Source organism: Varanus komodoensis, unplaced genomic scaffold, assembly GCF_004798865.1.
Source record: "Varanus komodoensis strain SLA01 unplaced genomic scaffold, ASM479886v1 scaffold42, whole genome shotgun sequence".
NCBI lineage: Eukaryota > Metazoa > Chordata > Lepidosauria > Squamata > Varanidae > Varanus > Varanus komodoensis.
In genome coordinates this window covers 6,466,240-6,485,808 of record NW_025335972.1, presented here as the reverse complement: position 1 = coordinate 6,485,808, position 19,569 = coordinate 6,466,240, and the positions used below count along the sequence as shown (strand labels likewise).

Genomic DNA, 19,569 nt, shown 5'->3' with positions numbered 1-19,569 from the left:
TCTCTCTCTCTCTCTCTCTCTCTCTCTCTCTCTCTCTCTCTCTCACACACACACACACACACACACACTATATACACAAAGAGAGGGAGAGAATAAAAACATACTTTCCAGTCACTGCCATTTTAGTAATGTAGTTTTTTCCCTTGTTTTTCAAAAGATGTTTTTAAAATTAGCATTATAGTATTAGTTCTATTCCCATACAGTGCTATCATACTTTTAAGTGGCTTACTTGCTTGCTTGCTTTATTTATTCATTTAGAATATTTATATGCCGTCCTGTCACGAAGGCCTCAGGACAGCTTACATAAATAAATAAAAAATAATATAAAACATAATACACATGAATTTCAGATCCACCCTGGCTGCAGATTAAAAACATATATAAACCAATATTAAAAGTTATTAAAATATAATTATAGGAATATATGGCTGGTATTGAATGTTTTATATAAAACATAGTGTTTCTATTGTTATTATAGTATGTGTATGCATGTTTGTATAAACACTTTAATGCTGATTTAACAAATACTGCTTTCTGGCCATCACTATTAACGATGCAGCCAAAATGGCGGTGAATGGAAGGGTTCCCCACCACCAGCAGCACCACAGTTTGAGGTTGGCTGTTTATCTGCCTGTAACCCAGGGGCAAAGCAATCAGCTCGGCCCCAGAATGCCACTGCTGCATCCCTGTCGGAGCGCAAGTGGCCAAGGTGGGGGAAGGGGGCATTTTCCCACTACCAGAACATCCTGCACAGTATTCTTTGGTACAGTCAGATCATACAATCGGAGGAGAAGCCTGGAAGTAGCAGTAGCCTTTGCTGAGGAAACTCGCTCTACTAACCTCAGTTGACTTGAACTAGCTTGTGATTCCACAGTGCTAAAAGGAAGTGTTTTGCCCAGTCTCAAGGGCAGACCTGCTTTTTTCACATTTTCTAGGATCCAAGGAGGACTAGGGTTAAATCTGGAGTTAGCTATGACTTGCCTTTCTTTCCTCAACAGTGCCCCCATGCCCTACCTCATAGGAGTCCACACCAGCCTCATGGAGGTGAGTTTGCAAGTCCATCCGGCCCCTAGGAGAACTGGTTGGGTCTTGCATGTCCTGCAGCTGAGCCCTACATGCCGTGGCCCCTAAGGCAAAGGGGAGGCATCCCAGAATGACAGCATAATGATGATCGCAGCCAAGATGTTCTCTGAGTAGGCACATGGAGGGAAACAGTTCTGATCAACGCCAGCAGAGTATTGGTCACTAGAGCAGCAGCCATTTTAAGATCAGCCATAGTGCAAGTGGCATGGAGTTAAGTAGAATTCGTTTCATACTATCTAAAAATGATTGCAAGCACTAATATAACAATCAGGGCACTGAGGGAATAATGAGCACCAGGGCTAGTCCAAGATAGTTTGGTAACGGTGGCGGGGGTGGGAGATCAAATGGCACCATCTTTCTTCTGTGAAGAAGGGGCACACTCCCTTAGGAAATTCTCCTGCACAACCCTTGTGGAAAAATCATGTTGCTAGGCAAGAGTACATGTGAGGAATGCACAGGGAAATGTCCCAGCGGACCATGATCTCCCATATGGGAAGCCTTGGTAGAGGGAAGGTTGCCAGCTCTCTGGATTTGACTAGAAGGTCCTGGGTTGGAGCCTCCTTGGGTTTCCAAGAAGAGAAGGAATGAAATCTCAGGAGAAGGGGTCAGAACCAGCGGCCCATTGATTAGTTTCTGCTTGGCTTAAGAGGAGGCTTTCCAAGTTTCTCTGTTCCTGTGTTCATCAGTCTCTGTGCTCAGCTGCTTGGAGTAGCTTGTGTCCTCAGGTTGGCCCTTGAGGGCAACATAGTGGGGTTGGCACTTAGGGTGAAAAATGATGTATGGGAGGCTGGTTGGTGGGTGCTCACACTAGCACAGGGTCTTTCAGCACAATCAGTTTTTAAAATACTCTGATCTTTCTAATGGCAACCGTATTTCTGATATACTCTGAAATCAGAACCAAATACTCTGATTTAGCTCAGTCTGGTCACCGTGAGTGACATGCCTCAGGAAGCAATGATTGTGAGAGCACTCAAGAGTGCTCTAAATTTCTCAGTTCTTTCTCGCATATCTCTAGAGAGTGAGGAGCAAGGCCCTGGAAGATGTCGTCATTCTCAACATCGACAGCAACACGGTAGAATCGCCCTTTCAAGACCTGGAAAGCCTCCCAAGTGATATAGTTAGTATTGCTTCCAGAAGCCTTCCCCCACCTCCCCGCCGCTTTTTATTTGTTTGCTTGTCTTTAAACACTGCAAACACTGTACTTTGATATCATCCTGAAGATGAAACTCAAATAGTTTGGCCACCTAATGAGAAGGAAGGACTCCCTGGAGAAGAGCCTAATGTTGGGAACAATAGATGGCAAAAGAAGAAGGGGATGGCAGAGGTTGAGGTGGCTGGATGGAGTCACTGAAGCAGTCGGTGTGAGCTTAGGTGGACTCCAGGGGAGGACAGGAGGGCCTGGAGGAATGTTGTCCATGGGGTTGCGATGGGTCGGACACGACTTTGCGACTAACAACAATGGGGGGGGGGGTCACTTCCCTTCATTTTCATTTATTCTTTCTACTGACCCATCACAGCTGTGTTCTAGCAGGCTTTTTTTAAATATATGTGAATGTTCTCTCCGAGTACACATTTGCACTCAATCCTCTTTGTATCCATAATTTCACCTGGAAAATTGGGGGATTGGCCAACTTAAACTTTGCCAGTGTGTGAAATACTTTGCCAATGTGTAAAAATTGCAAAACGTTTTCTGCTGTGTTTTCATGGAGAGAGTCAAACTGTTAAATTTGATTTGGATCTGGCCCACTAATGAGCTACTCTGAGCTGGATCAGAGATATTTTGTAATAAACTCTTACAACTGATAGGCAATTCCTATACAATAATTTGAGAGAATGTATAATTTTGAATTTACTTTTTGCATGCATAATTATCACATCCTCCAGAACTCTGTTAGACACATTTGAATGCTGAAAGCATAGAATGACTTTCAATCTCCAAATAGTCTGTCCATAATTACTAAAACATCACAAACAGGAAATAGAGTTCAAGCTCCTTTAAATATTGTGTGTGGTCTTACCTGGCAGAGAAAAATAGCAACTATTATGCCCTTAGAGCGGTTTTGCCTAACCAGCGGCCTTCAGCAATGTAGATGCACCTTCCACTATTCCCAGCCAGTCAGGTTGAAGAAGGCCGCAGTACTCTGCTCAGTTACTTAGAGCCTCTTTCAGTGCACAATTCACTCCTCAAAGTGCAATGCTACAGCCTTCCAACATATTCCGGTGGGATCAGCTGGAGTCCTGCAACCTCAGTGCTGGAGCTGCAAGTCCCTGCCACCACCCTGGTGCTGAGCTGCAAGAGCCAAGCTAGAAGCTTGACACATCAGCCTCAGAAAGGGGGGAAGGGGCTTGCCGGAATTGGGGAAAGGAGGAGGCCTGGTTTGCACTGTGGTGCTCCAGCCTGCCTCCCTTCTGTGGCACTTCATCCACGTGGCCAAAAGCATCCAGCGAGGTGAAACACAGGGCACAAGGAAGATGGCTGTCACCATGCCTTGTGCATGCATCACGGGCAGAGGCAATGGGATCATGCCCTTAATAAGACGAGCAAGGCTAGTTTACGGCTAGTTTTGCCCATGACTTGGAGAATCTCTCCTGCTTTGTTACTAAAGGATGCATCTTTTGTCCCGCTCTTTTGCTGTATGGCATGCCTTCAAGCAGCCACTTGCTGGGTAACCTGTAGCAATGCAGAATTAGCAATGTATGAAGCTGTCTTCCAGTGAGTTAGGCCACAGGCCCATCTAGTTTAGGGCTTCCCTCTGTACAGCATTTCAGGAAGAAGTCATCCTGGCCCTGCCTGAAATGAAGCGTGAGATCTTCAGCATGCGAAACAGGTGTCCTACCTTTGAACCATGGCCTTTCCTCAGGAGAATTGCCTCTAAACTTTCCAGAAATCCCCTTCTCATCTTTGGACCTCAAATGACTAAGATTGTGTGTGTGTGTGATTGCATGCAGACAGGCTAGTAAAAATATTTTTGCCTGGTATCTTTGCAGGCATTTTTGCAAACAGTATGCTGAATGTTTGTCTAAAGCAGAGATGGGCAACTTGTGGTTCTCTAGAAGTTTTGGCCTAAAACTCCCATCGGACCTGGCCAGCAGAGCTGAGGGTGAGAAAGTATAGGTGCTGAAGACCAAATCTTATATAGGGCCACAAATTGCCCATCCTCTTCTAAGGGCATAATTTTTGTAAACATGAACTTTTGTAAGATTAGGTGCTTAAACAAAGCTTATCTTATTACAGTTCTCTGATTTCCATATTATCTCCATTACCCTTTGTGGGCTTTTAGGAGATACCCTCACTTTGTCAAGGTCCTCAGATGGTAGGCATGCCTTTCCCTTTCCCAACCTATTTATGTGGGGCAGGGGCAAGTGCTAGAAGTGCTACTTATGTGGGGCAGGGCCAAGTGCACTGTGGCCTAGCATCTGTTGGGATGGCAGCAGATCAGCAAAAGTCCCATGCTCCCATAGTGGCATAATTTTAATTTTCATTTTGCATGGCCTGCCTAAAATTATAGGGGGATATTCTGCTACTAAGGAGATATCATGCCATTAATGTTCAGGTGAGATTTGTGGCTATACATTGTGGTTGGGGAACATAGTTGTGACTGTGTGGGAAAGGCCCCTGGATTGAGGATTTGCTTGCATTCTCTCCTCACTCAGGTCTCTCTGCTGAAGTTCCAGCTGAAGAAGCAATCAGCATCTACAGGGGATGGCGTCGCCCAAGCCTTCCTCAGGGCACAGGCATTGCTGTTCGGCAGCTACCGCGAGGCACTTGTTTGCAACCCAGTAAGTAGTGGCTTGGCTCTCACTGGGCCATTCAAGGGACTCCTGGAAATTTCCTTTGTGGAGACTTTCTGGATGGAAAGGAGGGGAGGTTTGCTGGGACATAGCTGAGGAGAGGGGGAAATGCTGCCTTGGCCTGCTTTGTGTCTTTAACTGTAGATTAATGTGCAGAAATTTACCCTGAAGTTTTGCGTTGCATAAACAAAATCCAGCAGGACCCCCATATCTGCAGAGATAGGTTCCAAGCCCCCTAGCAGATGTCTAAAACCATGGATAGTAGTGAACACTGGGTGGTAGGGATGCAAGATCCCTGCAGAAGTGGAAAAATCACGAATCCCTCCAGAGTCATACTGGGGTCCTGCTGTAATGGCAAAACCACCTGCAAATACCTCTGGGCTTAAAACCACAGCTATCAATGTCCAGTTGAAAAGCTTATAGTCTTTGTAAGAAGTTTGTCTTTCGTCATTTTTGAGCCAAGTGTGTGGATTTCTTGTTTCAGTTACCTTTTTGATTGCAATTTATGTGAAAGAACAAGCATTAGGCAGAAGGCCTCAGTTCTAGGGCATTTGCTACATAAACAAGCCTTTAGGCTGGGGTAAGATTCATACTGCCCTTGTGGAGTGATCGAAGTAAGGCCCACCTTGTATTGCATGTGTGGAGAGAGGGCTGGCCTTCTCCTGAGGCAGCTGAATACCCTGCCTCAGGCACCAAAATGGAGGCAGGGGACTGTGCCCTCTCTCCTGCCCACCAGGAGGACCAGGTGCTGGGTTCTATCCCTTCCCTTCCCCTCCATGCCTCACCTCCTCACCCCCTCTGCTGCCACCCACTCTGTGGGCCCTTCTGGAGGAAGCCAACAGGTGGCTGAGCCCAGCCAGGGGCCATGGCAGCAGGGAAATCCCAGCAGCCAGCTCCGAGGGATCTCTTTGGAGCCAGGCACTGAGGTAAGAGGGGCTCCCTGGAGACTGCTTGTGCCACAGTCAATGGAAGGCTCCTCAGAGCCAGCCATTTTGGCCTGGCTGCTTCTCTGGGGAGTGGCCCGGAAGGCCCTGCAGGAGGCCACAGGAAGGGGGCAGGGAGGCCTGCAGGGGAGGACAGGAGGTGGCTGCTGGCACAGGATTTTCCCTGCCTCAGGTGGAGGAAGTGTTTGCACTATGCAGCGTGGCAATTGGCCTTTCAGTGAGAGATTGCCCTTTAAACCTGTAAACCAGCCAAGCAAAACTGGGAATACTGAATGTTCAGATTGTGGATATCACTTGGTGTCATGAACTCCCTCCCACCCACCATTCAATGTTACATTTAGCTCCATTAATAAATGTCTGTATTCATTTATTAAGCTTCTGTCCTGCCCACCCGTTAGCCAGAATGGTTATTTCAGGGGAGTATTAGTGTTGTTCTCTAGTGAAGGTCAGCTCTGCTTAAAATCTCCCCTCACTTCTCACTGCCACGGATAAATCAGGCAAGTAGAACATGTCTAAGGTGTGCCCCGAAAGGAAGACACTTCAGGACAGGTACATTACAATGTATTGAAGGTGTAGGGGAGCAAATCTTACAAGATGGACTCTTGATCAGATCAGGAATCCCACCTGAAGTCTAAAGCTGTTCCTACAGCATCAGACTTTTTGAAGTCATATTATGGCAGAGCTTTCACTCATTCTGTCCTGACAGGGACATGTGGACTGACAGTAAAATTTAAAAAATTGTCAGGATCACCTGCGTGCCATGCCATTGTTGTTTCGTGTAGTTTTGCCCAAAGTTTCATGATGAGGTAATTTTATCTATGAGGTACAAACGCCATCTAATTAAGTTCACAAATAGCACCTGGTTTCATGTTGCAGGTCAAATGGGACTGGCCAGCTTTGGTTGTCCTAATCCCTGTAGGCCTACAGCATATCAGATCCATCTCCCCCAGCAGTGGAAGCAGCACCAGAAGTCCATGGGCAAGAGGCAGAGCTCTTGCTTGTAATGCAGCAGTAACATGCTTCTTCAACCCCAAATGTTCTGTGCCTTCCATAACCTTACTCAATATTTTGATTTGGGACCTTTCCAGCACTTATTTTCCCTACAACGTTCTCTTATGAGCCTCTCCATTAGCACATAGGGGCTGCTTGATGCATCTTGGGATCTGTGGTCACGCTTGCCATGTCACCTTGCTTCTCTCTCTCTCTCTCTAACTGCAGGGTGAGCCCATCTCCTTTTGCCAAGACAGCTTCCTGCAACAGGGATCCAGTGCCATGCAGGCCTTTCTTCAGAGAGCTGTACACCTGCAGCTTTTCAAGGAGGTATGAACTAGCAGCAGGTCTTCAAACAAACAGCCCACTAGTGAAGGGAGCAACACAAGATCATGTGCAGTCCTGTTGCCCAGAAAGCAAGAACCTACACAAATCTGTGTGTGTGTGTGTGTGTGTGTGTATTTACACACATTCACAACACGCACACCTGCACCAGATCCAGCCATGCACCCTGGACCAGAGCACAGCATGGAGGGAGTGAGCACCTTCTTCGCTGATGCATTTTGACTTCTCCTTGCCTATGGAGTCTTTCATTCTCCCAAGCTACACTTCCCCGAACCCTCTTTACTCAAATTTCTCTGTAATATCACCATCCACGGGGCCTCCTGGTTCCACTGTAGTGGTTTTTTCTTGTTTGTTTTGCTCTCCTTCATCCTTAATGCTGGTCTGAAATAAATTCTAATGCATAAACTGTGTTCACTTATATTCCCCTCCTTTGAACATTGGCCCATCTCCCTCCAGCCCTGAACCCCTGTTCCAGATTATGTTGTTCTGTACAGCAGTTTTCCTCTACCTGGCACCCTTTCAATATATTGGATGCCTATCATCCCCAGCCTGTTAACAGTGAGTGCTAGGGATAATAGGATTTGTAGTCCAACATATCTGATGCTGCCTAAATTATGAGGCCCAATAATACAGAGCTGTTATGCTTCCTGCTGCTGTTTTCATTTATATGTCCTGCCTCTTTCTATTCTTCCAATATCTTATTAGAACAGTGTTTCTCATATATTTTGAATGTGGGGAGCTTTCCCTTCTAAATCTATCTTCCCTTCTGGGTCCCCAGCCCAGGACTGATGATCTGTCTCACTCATATGAGTGCACAGAGATCTTGATGGGGTTGTTGCTCCATGCAGTGCTCTGCAGATTGAGATACTAAGAACTGAATATCCTTTTGAAATTGGGACTAAAAACATGTACATTATAAGGAGAAAACATCAAATATTTCTGAGCTTCCTTCATCCCTAAGCCCTTTAGGATGATGAAGTGATGAAGGCACAGCCACATGTGTGAACCAACATGGATGCACGGATGGCTCTCAGCCAGGGTTATTTAACCCACCTGGATTTTGGCCAATGGGAGTCATGGAGGCTAAACCAGCTGCTGGACATTATCCTTGCAGCTTTAAAGTCCCCTTACATGCCCTTCTTAAAGCCTGCCTCACAATTTGAGAACCACTGTCCAGTCCCCACTAATTTTCATGTCTGTAAGCATGATGCATCAAATGGTTTCATTTTCCCTATGAGTTCATCCCTGGGCTGCTTATCCTAAATATGCTACCTTCTGTGGAAGATCTTCTAATGATCCCCCCTTTTTGTATCTCTCCTCAACATCATTGATCCTGTCAGTTCATCGATGACCGCCTGGAGAAGCTAAATGCTGGAGAAAATTTCTCTGACCTCTTTGAGGAGGAGATCAATAGAAGCCTGTCTCCAGGTAATGCAAAGCCCAGCTTGTTTTGTTCCTTTATTAGCTGGGGAAGTGGATGCATACAGCCTCTCAAGCCTCTGTACCAAGCCACAGCCCTCTGCCACATACCCTCCTTAGTACCTTTCTTCTTGTGGGCAACCTCAAATACTATGCTTCTCTAAAACAACCAAATAACACACACAGATTACTTACTACTGAGATTCTTAAAATGTTTCTATCCAAGGTTAGGTATTCTGCCATCATCTTCTGCATTTGACTTGGTTCTTGTTAATTCTCTGCACACCCATTCAGTTTTAACCACCCACTACTGTGTTCCTACAGTTGCCCTTGAAACACTCAAATTGGGCAATGTGTTATTGCTGGGCAGTCTCCGAGTAACCCTAACCCTCTCCCTCCAGTAAAACAAAAAACAGAGCAAAACAATAAACTTCAGGACATGAGCTCATGACTGACCTCCCATGGGACAAAAAAGCAGCTGGGTGTTTGAGATGTGGCTCTGGGTATGTAAAGCCAGAGCAACGTGTATGATGATGATGCGCATGTACATGTTGGTCTGTGTGTGCGCGCATGTGCACGCCCATGTGCGTGCCCATGTGTGTGCAGGGGGCGATAACAAGATGAAATGTGCAAGGTTACTTCAGGCCTTCAGTGGTAACCATATAGTTTGGATGAGAACTTCCAAAATTGCTAAATCCCAGGAACTGAAATAAACAGGAAAGCATCTGAACAAATTATAGCATAAGTGTCAGCTATGATCTGCAGGGGAGAGGGATTCTCAGCAAGAAAGCAGCGAATGGTGTCATTATCAGAGGGGAAAGCTAATGTGGGGGCAAAAGTAGAGGCTCCTGGTGCAACAATGCAGAGGAGGCTTCACAAGATGTTGCAATTTCCAGTTTCAAAGAAGAGTTGCATCCTGGCTGCCCTCCTCCTCCTCAGAACATTTAACCTTTAACCTTCATGTTAGGCAACCAGATGTATAAAGGTAAGTTTATGAATCTAGTCTTCACAGAAATCATTCTGCATTTTCTACACAAAAAGAAACAGTATTAGGAAAGACAGGCGAACACTATTCACTGGGTGTATGCCCACTGGGAATGTGTGCTTGGTTTTCCAGTACTTGTGTGTGAGTGTGTGTGTGTGTGTGCGCGCACACACACACACATGCACGTGCATGTACTAAATAGATCACACATGACAATCTAGACAAGTTTTATCATCACACTTTTTCCATACATGGAGGAGCTTTCTGTGTACCAAAAGTGTTCAAAACTGCCTTTTCTACCCAGTTTTTTGCAGGATAATACACAGGGCTGGCCAGTAGATAATGCTGCCCTGAATGTAGAATTCAAAGCTCAACTTCTGTAAGGACTGGAGCTGGGGCCCTGATGGAAACTCATCTGTACCCTCTTCCTCCCCAGGTAGCATGCACTCCTATCAGCAGTGGGTGGAGAATCTAAAGGTAAGCAGGCAAACCTGCATCTGGCAGGAGCTCTTCTTCCTCGCAGCTATTGCACTGTGATTACTCCCATTTTTGTAGGTGTGCTTACTCTGGTTCAACTACAGTATAGACGGGGGCTGTCGCAGAGCCACAATGCCTGCCTTGTGCTGAAGGACCAAGCCTGAGCACACTCTTTCAATTTATTCTCTAATAGACCAGCCCATTCTCTTGGGAATGGCACTCCCCAACATTCAAGAAGGCACTTTAGAACTAGTTCCCAATAATGCAAATATTGGGAACTAACATGCTGGAGGACCAGGCCGGGTTCTGGGCTGTTTCTTTTTTCTTTTATAATCTGGAGGGTCAGCAAATCCTGTTTTCATTGTCAAAATAAGAAATTAAAGGAGAACCTTCTTTACTTGCAGAAGGAAACTAAAGAGGGGATTTTCCAGTACTGGTTATGGCAGAGGCAGAACTTAACTTCTTGCTTCCATGGTTTAAATACAGCTCTGGCTCAGCCTGAAGAAAAGCAGTGGTGCTCTTGCATGGTTCTTACTCATTTCCAAAGGGCTTGTTCAGGAGAACTCGTGGAGGGCTGTGGGAGGCAATTTTAGTCCTGGCAATCAACAGGGCAGGACAAGATGAACGTGAGACTCCTAGATCCCCACTTCCATGCCAGCATGGATATAAGCTGATGCATCATAGTGACTCAGCTAAGAAGCAGCACGTCCCAAGTTTGAATTTGGCCTCTGCCACGAACAATTGAAGCAAGCAACTCTCAGCCTTTTTTTTTTTTCCCCCCCCCCCCCCCCCACTAGAGGCAGATCTGCAATTACTTCTGGATGTTCGAAGAATTACAAGATTATATATATGAAGTGAGAGATGAGAAGAGAGCAGGCTTACTGAAAGTCTAATGTTTTCCTCTTCTCACAACATTCTGTTTTCCTTGTGTGTCATGTCTTATTAGATGGAAAACATATGGACAGGGACTCTCTTGTTTTACCAATTGATTGTAGGCCACCCTGGGAACTTTTTTTGACTGAGGAATGGGATGAAAGTACTTTAAATAAATACATTTAACATATTTTTAAAATAATAGAAGTCCTTTATAAAACATTCATTATTATTCCAAACAAAAGTAGAAAGAATAACAACCTAGACAGTTTCTATGGACGTGGTGCAAATACTTACAAAGAAAGTTGCTTAATGTTGCAACACTGTGGCCACCAGGCAGTGCTGAAGGCTGTAGGATTTTTCAGCGTCCCAGTTCCAACCTCGGAAGCATTGGAGCTGAGACAACATGCTTGCAACACACCCACACCTATCTGCACGCTCCCCCACACAGCTGACATGACCGTGCTGACTGCTTCCCCGAAGTCACAAAGATGACCTTGGAGAAGGGGTTTCTTGGGCCTTCTGTGGGAGAAGGATGGGAAGTGCCCAGGACCACAGGAAATGCAGTGTCTTGGCAGTGCCTCTGCTTCCTGTCCGTTCCAAAGCACTGCACTTAGACAGCTGTCCAAGTGCTTTGCAGCATGGGCAGAATGCAGAGCAAACCTTCTTCTCCGTGCTTCTCCACGAGCGTAGGATGCCCATAATTCTCTGAGTTCAAAGGAGTATAAGCAATCCTTAGACTGCACTCTAAGGACCCTGCTGTTCAAGGCAGGGCATGGAGCCTAAGTGGACTGGATTAGCTTCCTTTCCATTAGCTGTTGCTCTTTTGTTCTTCCTTGGTATTCAGGCTCCTTCAGCTCATTCCATAAGTGACCAGCCTTCCCACTGAGTTTCTTCATGTATGTCTCTTTCAGCAGCTACAGTGGACTTGTAGTTTGCAGCTGCTTCCAGTTGGTGTATCTGTGTTGGTTTTTCTCTTTCTAGAAAGGTGGAGGAGCCCTGATAAGTACCATGAAGAACAAGGCCAATCCTGCTGTCAGGAATGCTTACCAATATGTAAGGCACTTGTGTGACTTTTCCCTTTTAAGCTAAATGTTTCCAAGATCAGTGCTCCACCATGTGGCAGTTTTCCTTCTTTGATCTGACAGTCCTAAGGAAGGGGGAGACAGCTGCTTTCCAAACATCAGCAGCTACAGAGAGGTGTGGGAGAAGTCTTCAGGGGCTGTAGAACTGAATGGTTAATCACATTTTTAAAAATACTGGGAATCCCTGAAGTTCCTTTGAGTGCTATGCTTCTTCTCACTTTATCTCCATGTTCTGTAGGCCAAAGGTCATGCCAAAATGCGGCTGAAGAATATGCGGAGCCGCCTGATGGAGAAGGTAAGAGACAATTCCTCAAACTTTTTTCTTAAAAACACTTTGAATTGTTATGAAGCTATTGGGGGTGGTGGGGGCAGGGGCAGGACATGAATGGACTGGATGCTTGCAGCCTTTTAGTATGCAGGGGGCAATCTGGTGCTTTCCAGATCTTTAGACTATAATTCCCATAGTCTCTAGCCAACAGGGCCAATGAGGAGTTATGGGAGGTGTAGTTCAAAATACATGGCAAACACGAGATTAAGAGCAAGTGTTGTGACATTTCTGAAATCAGATGCACTGAGCTTCTGAAAATATATGTTCTTGTTTAATAGTGGTGATTCAAGTGCCAGACTAGAAACAGAGATCAAGACTCAAATCCCTGCTCAGCCATGAAGACCATTGGTTGACCATGGGCAAGTCCCTCTCAGTCCACTCTGCCTCACAAATTGGTGGTGAGGACAGCATGCTGCTATGGATGCTGCCATAGGATCCTTGGAGGGAGGGAGGACAAGATAAAAACGCGATGCACAAATAGAGAACATTCACAAAAGGATGCAAAGAAGATCTGCTATTGCCGTTTATGTAAATCTGTCATACAGCTCCTTGTGCTTCAGTATATATGCATAGACATAACTATCTGTAAGGCTCTTTCCTTCATTTTATGGCTCTTTCTAAGCAAACGTCCTTCCTTGCCGTTCCCCCACACCCTCCCAAATCTTTTTTGATTGGTTTGCTGGTCATACCAGGAATTGTGCTCTAGATTTTGTAGGAGTAGATATCATCTTGCTTAACTTCCCCACTAACTGTGGGGCACGGGTGGGAGCAGCACTCTTGCTCCATTGGATTCTGGTCTGCTCTAGGACACCAGCTCAGATCAGCACCGAGAGCGGGAACATTCCTTGAACTGTGATCACACCTCCAGCTCCATCCTGCCCACCAGGAGCAGACAGTCTGAAAACCTGCAAAGCCGGTTGCCTATCACCCAACACTTTGGGAAGGTATTGGGGAAACTGAGATTTAGAATGGCATACAGGAAAATTTGAACCACTTTAGGGGGCATCTAAAGGGAAGAAGACTTCCCGGGAACGGGAGCTTTACTAGTGTGAATGGACATGTGTGGTGCTCACGTGGGCCATACGCAATGTGCAAATGCCTCCATCTGCAGTGGAGATCCATTTGCTTGAAGATCATGGGCCATTTGCATCAAAACTGCCTAAAGGAATGAGCAGAAACGTTGCATATAGAAATGATCTGGATGTTATGTGCGTCTGTCTTGTATGTGAATGTATATTTGCATGTGAGCACCGAGAAGCAAGTGTTGCAGGAATGGGGTGGGAATAAGTAAATGGGGCAGTGGATCCAAAACATAGGCCATATCATGTGCGGCCTTTTTGAAGTACACTTAATGGGACTTGCCTCCTAATGGTCATGCTTAGGACTGCAACTTTGTCCCTAACTCAGGGTAGAGGGAGGGGACATCTGTGAAACTTAGAACTTCAAATGAAATGTGTGGAGGTCCCTAGCCATCAAAATTCTAACTGTGGTGGGCTGCTGTCTTGTCCTGCTTGCCTAAACACAAAGAGCAACCCAGTAAGCATGAGACATGGGTTCCTATACGGACCATCAGTTGAGTTCCAGTGTGCAAACATCCCAAAGGAGAATCACAGACCAGAGTCAGCTCTCATTCTGTTAGCTCATTAGCCTTAGAGTGCTTGTATGTGCGTAAAGCATCAAGGTAAGTGCTTAATAAGTCCCAGGGGAGCTTCCAGAGAAGGCTTCCTATTGTGCTATTGCCCTGGCTTATTCACAAAATTTTGCCAGGGGCCAGTCCCAGCAACATCTTCTACTTGTAACTCTTTTGTTTTTCCACCCCTTCTGACTTTTTTCTTGTTGAGCATCTGCTAAGGAGAAAAGCCACACTAGCTGCACAGGGCCTTCTAGTCACAGCAATAGGGGCCCCCATTTGGAAGCACCTTTCCAGTTCAAGCCATCTTGTTAGGGATTCAAGACTAGTTGCATTTAACAATAAAGAAAATAACATGAACTCTAAGTTTTAACTAGTTGCTGAACTTGATACACAGGAGAGTGACTCAGTTGTCAGTGGCTCTGCTTATTCTTTGCAGCTTCTGCTCTGAGCTTCATAGGAGTTATCTGCAGTGGTGAACTTTATCCCTGAAATAGATTCATGAGCATGGAGCACCATGGATAGCTCCTTTGAAACTCTGCATAGAAGCTGCAATGGATAAGCAGCCGCCCTAACATACAGGTCACCAGGCTTTCCCATTGATTCAGATCCTAATAGTAATCCCAGGAACTTGCATCCTCTTCACACCAGGAACGTGGATTCTATCCCAGAGGGAAACATGAGGTTTGCCCAGGCAAAAGAAATCGAGATAAATGTACTCAGGACCATTCCATTTGCATGCTGTGTGTTCAGGAAATGACAGGGAGAGTCTGGTGGGTAGCAAGTTGCTGGCATAGGTAAAGCGAGGATTCAATTTGATAGAATTGTGTCTGGGTCAGCGCCTGCATTTGCACAGGAAAGCAATAATTAACACTGGCCTTTGCTCACAAAAGTAACTTGAAGAAGTGCATATGTGTGGAAATGACTTCCTTCCTTCCTGTCTTGAAACTCTATGTGGATTCAGACAAAATGCAGCCTACCTGGTCATTCACTTTGGAGACTGTGGACAAAGAGAATCTTTGATCAGAAATGTGTGCGCAGGACAGCGGGGGGGGGAGGTGTAGGATAGAAAGGGGGTGTTGTTACTGCTTTCTTCTCAGGATTACAGGTCCTTGGGGAGAGGGAGTGACCTAGCAGTGTTTGTTGGCAGTGAAAAGGCAGCTAGTGTCAAAAAGAGCAAAGGAAAACAGCTAATGCACAGGCAGCTTTAATGTCTGGGCAGCCTCTAGGTGAATTCATCTCTCCTTTCCTTGCATCCTCCACTTTCTCTCCCCCTTCCTCTGCTCCCTCCTTGCAACATTATCACACTGAGCAGAGCAAGGGCATGTGGCCCCTTAAAGATGTTGCACCAGGACAGTCGTCTCAGGCTCACACTCTTTCTTTACAGTCTCGCCCCAGGCGACCACAAAGGCAAAGAAGCAGGACAGAACTGGAAACTCAAGGGTAAGGCCTGCCAAGCACACAGGCAATGCCTGGGCTCCGTTTGCTGTTCTGGGCCCCAGTTCTGCTGCATAGTGGACTGGGTCTTGCATGAGAGTGGGAGGTGAAAAAACCCAAGCTAATTTGCATTGACTAGGCTCAGACAACACAATCTCCATACTGGAGGATTGAAGGTGGGTTCTCATTGAACTGTGGGTAGTTATCTAAATGTGTTGTTTGAACCCAGCTAAGCAACTAAGGTGAACTGCCCATAGTTCACAACCCAGCAACAAATGTTGGGTTCTCTCCAAAATTCCCTCTTCTTCTAGAAAGACACATGAGCCTACCCTCTTTTGCATCTATATGTTTTTATTTAAATAAAAAAAATTCAACCTAAAAAAAAAAATTCAACCTCTTTTGCATCTGAAGAACCTGGCCAACTTTTCTTTAAAACCCTGCGGATTCTACCCCACAGAGCTTTTGATTTTAAAGACCGCCTGCCTGGAGCAAACCCTTCTGCATTGAAGCTCATCGCAGATGAAGCTGTGATGGAGCAAATTTTGGAAGCCCTTCTGCACCTGTTGTGCAGGTGACTCATTAATTAATTGTGTCTGGCTCAGGTGTCAATTAAGGCAGTCCCTTACTCATCTAGTCAGTCTGAACCACTTGCACAATAACCCAGCTGGACATTTCCAAATTCAAAATGAGTGTGCTGTACAAAATGTACAGCGTTAAAGACCTTGCTGAGCCAGGCCACAAATATAGCAGGAAGGAGAAGGTTGTTCTCCTTGGGTCCTGCCTTGGCTACTGGCCTGCATATGGGTGGAGGCAGCTTATGTTACCATTTACGTGACAGCAAGGTGCTGTGCCAGCATGCTTACTTTCTATGCCATTTCTGTGGTTTTAACACTGTGATCTTATGCATGTCTCTTTAGAGGAAAGTACTATTGAATTTAAGTAGCTTGAATGTGATAGCTTGAATATGAATGCTCTCAAATGCCAGTGCTTTGTGTACAGAACTTTGTTCCAGATCCCATTTCACATCTGAAATATACACATTTTCCCAGGGGTGTCTCCATTTCCTCCAGCTCAATGTCACTGGATAGCTCCAGGGAGCCTGATGAGGGTGAAAATCTGCATCCAGGTTTCTTTAGCCCAGGTGACTTTGATCTCTTAGGAGAAATCTTTGAGACGTTAAACCTGTTGGAGCCAAGCCAAGCTGGACGGCCTCTGTATGGCACCCGCAGCCTGGATTTCTGCAACCTGGAGGAGGGGAACTTCTATACCAAGGTAAGCCTTCCTGATAAGTAAGCCTTCAGATAGCGGTGTGCCTGCGAAAGATGCTCAGGTGTAGATGTAATGATGCCGCTCAGATGGTGAGGAGCAGATGGTAACCCAGCTTCTCCTTGCCCATTACAGCTGAAGCCCAGCCGAGAAACCCTCTATGAATCCCTGCCTGAGGAACAGGATGATAGCGACTCCTTGTCTGGGGACGTGAAGTTCCCACCCTCCCTGGATCCAGAAAATGTGCAGAGTGCTCTATTGCTCTCCACCAAGGTAGCAGACGAATGCAGTGAGAGGTGGGAACATGGTGGGCCTGAGCCACAAGAGGCTCCTGGCACTCAGATGGCCGGAGTTTTTCTACAGGAGGAGAAGGGGCAAGAGGAGGGGGTCACTGCCTCTAATTATGGGTTGGCACGGGCAGCATGGATTCAGCCTGCAGACTATGAGGCTTCCCATCCTACTGCAAACAGAACACAGAGCAGCGCTGGTCCAAAGTCTGAACAGGATTCTGGGGCTGACCAGAGCGTTGAACCTCTGCCAGCCATCTCCAGCCCAAAGCCACCCAGCTGCTGCAGCAGCCAGTCCTCTGCACCGCTGTCCCAAACAGAAGTCAAGGTGGACACTGACATCAGGGCAAAGGAGGGCATCCCAGTCCTTGGGCAGGCCACCGAAATACAGTCCCCCGCAGCTTCCAGGTGCAGGGTATCAGAACTAAAGAAAAGATTCGAGACCTAGAAGATAATATTGAAAGCAGTGGCCATTCACCAGGAAGAGGAATACTGGAGCGGCAAGCTGCCGGGGACCCCATGGGGCTTTCTTCTGGAGCTGCGGGGCAGCTCTGGCCTTTGAAAAGCACCGATAGAATCTATCCTGGTACAAACTACACTTGTGAAAAGGGCTCTGTTAAGAGACTCAGAGGGAGTTTGCTTACTTCCTGTCCTTGTTGAGCCAGTAGGGCCACCCCCGCCACTAGGAGGCAGTTCAGGTATTCTGATCACTTTCCCTCAGCAAAAAGCTCCCTTCCTCTGCCAAACGCAGACGACTGCTTCTCATATAATTTTTCCACTCTGGGATCCAGAGGCATGTCTGGAAACAGTGTAATATAGGAATGAGTCGCTATCTCTGTGAGCTGGTTCACACATATGCAACTGTCATTTAACATCTACTCCTGAAATGACGGTGTGCATGTGTGAATGAGCCCCCAATGACCATAGATAATACCAAGCAATGTCACCTGAAACACATAATGTGGAGATACCTGTTCATGGAAATGTTTTTTACAGTTATCGAGAAGGATTAAATAAATTTATGAAAATGGACAGGTGTATCAATGGCTATTAGCTGTTAACTAAATGAAACCTCCAAGTTCAGAGGCCACTTGCCACTGTACAAGAGTTGCTGAGGAAGCAATACTGGATTGATATTATTCATATATTTGTTGATGTCTGACTTGTCATTCCTAAAACAAAATTCTGTATTAGATGTACCTTTGGTCTGGCCTGACAAGCTGATTCTTTATATACATGTAAACTTGGTTTGTTCAGCTGCTTGTTACCAAGTGTTGAGTAATCCAGCAAAATACATGCAGTCTGTGAACCAGCACTATGATTCCTGCACTAAGAAGCCTAGCAGTAACAAGAGAACAAGACTGGCTCTTACAAGCTGTAGCCACCTTCCCGACTGAATAAGCTTGCTCCCTCTGGAATAATACTGTAGCAAACAGCAGCCTGGAAGAGCCCCTTGGCTTTAGAATGCCACTGGAGGCTAGTCATGGCCCTGGGGATTGACTGGCCACAAAAGGATGTTTCTTGGCTGCTTCTGCGGATGCCACTGGATCTCTGCAACGCAGGGCTCAGGCGTGTGTGGCCCTCCCGCCATTGCTAGACTTCTGCTTCCCCCCTGCCTCATCACTGATTGCGCTGACTAGGAGTTATGGGAGTTGCAGGCCAAGGACATCTGCAAAGCTGCAGCTTCTCCACCCATGTGGAAGGGTCCTGACCTCACAGCTCCAACACAATTCACTGTTGCTTGCACATAGCCCTCTACAGTGGTGGGTATTGTAACAGGTTGCGGAAGAGGGCAGGCTTACAGTATGCTGAGATAACAGCCATGGCAAGGCTCGGCTCACCTCCAGCAGAGCCTCCCTCCCCTGAAGTCTTGGGTGGCTTCCAACTGGCAGTGAAAAGGGAAGGAGGGCAGATCAAACTACTTGTTGATGGGAGGAAACAGCTGGGAAGCCAGACCACTGACACAAGAGCCAGCGTGGGGGATAGTTAAGAAACTGGCAGTGCATACATTTGTAGAGCACAGGTTAGTAGTATGAGCTTCCCATAGATCTCTGCTTCCCAGCAGCCAAAGTGTTGACAGAAAGGCAGCAGTACAAAAAAAAGTTTATTTTACTAAATACTGGGAAAGCTTTTCAGTAACACCCCCACCCCCACAAAAAAAGGAACAAAAGACAGCATTTACCATGGCCAAGAGAAAGGGCCTTTCCTCCTGAGCTGCAAATGCCAACCAGGCATTCTCTTGACGGGAAGTTTTCCCTGCTGACACGTCACACAAAGGTATTGGCTTCTGGGGAGGAATGGCTGCAAGCAGCAGAGTGTGGTGAGTAAAGGATGTGGACCTGAATCACCGTGAAACCCACAGAACAAAGTGGTCTCACTGCAGGTATCAGAGTTACATGCTTTATTAACAAGGTAATCTGCCAGGTTTGATTGGGCAGAATGTCCTACCTGTCCAAGGAGGTGAACAAGTAATTAGACTGGGGTAGAAAGTGCATACAGAGAAGCATCTCAGCACTCCAGGTAAAAAGAGCAGGTTTCCAGGCTGTCTTTTCCTCCTGCCAAAACATGAACTAACCACAGTAATACCTCAGTTCACAAACGCTTCTGTTTGCAAACAATTCGGTTCAT

General features: G+C 46.3%; 1 protein-coding gene across 1 annotated transcript in view; it reads left to right on the top strand.

Annotated features, from left to right (window-relative positions):
• DENND1C (DENN domain containing 1C) overlaps nucleotides 1–17,973 on the top strand; it is a 35,901-nt gene extending 17,928 nt beyond the window's left edge. Inside the window, exons 11-22 of the mRNA XM_044443437.1 lie at nucleotides 936–1,044; nucleotides 2,099–2,200; nucleotides 4,738–4,863; nucleotides 7,038–7,139; nucleotides 8,495–8,582; nucleotides 9,995–10,035; nucleotides 11,893–11,964; nucleotides 12,232–12,288; nucleotides 13,128–13,265; nucleotides 15,339–15,394; nucleotides 16,438–16,660; nucleotides 16,790–17,973. Coding sequence (XP_044299372.1) covers nucleotides 936–1,044; nucleotides 2,099–2,200; nucleotides 4,738–4,863; nucleotides 7,038–7,139; nucleotides 8,495–8,582; nucleotides 9,995–10,035; nucleotides 11,893–11,964; nucleotides 12,232–12,288; nucleotides 13,128–13,265; nucleotides 15,339–15,394; nucleotides 16,438–16,660; nucleotides 16,790–17,389 — 1,714 coding nt within the window. The 3' untranslated portion in view covers nucleotides 17,390–17,973. The remainder of the gene's footprint in view (nucleotides 1–935; nucleotides 1,045–2,098; nucleotides 2,201–4,737; nucleotides 4,864–7,037; nucleotides 7,140–8,494; nucleotides 8,583–9,994; nucleotides 10,036–11,892; nucleotides 11,965–12,231; nucleotides 12,289–13,127; nucleotides 13,266–15,338; nucleotides 15,395–16,437; nucleotides 16,661–16,789) is intronic.
• Nucleotides 17,974–19,569: the final 1,596 nt, after the last annotated feature.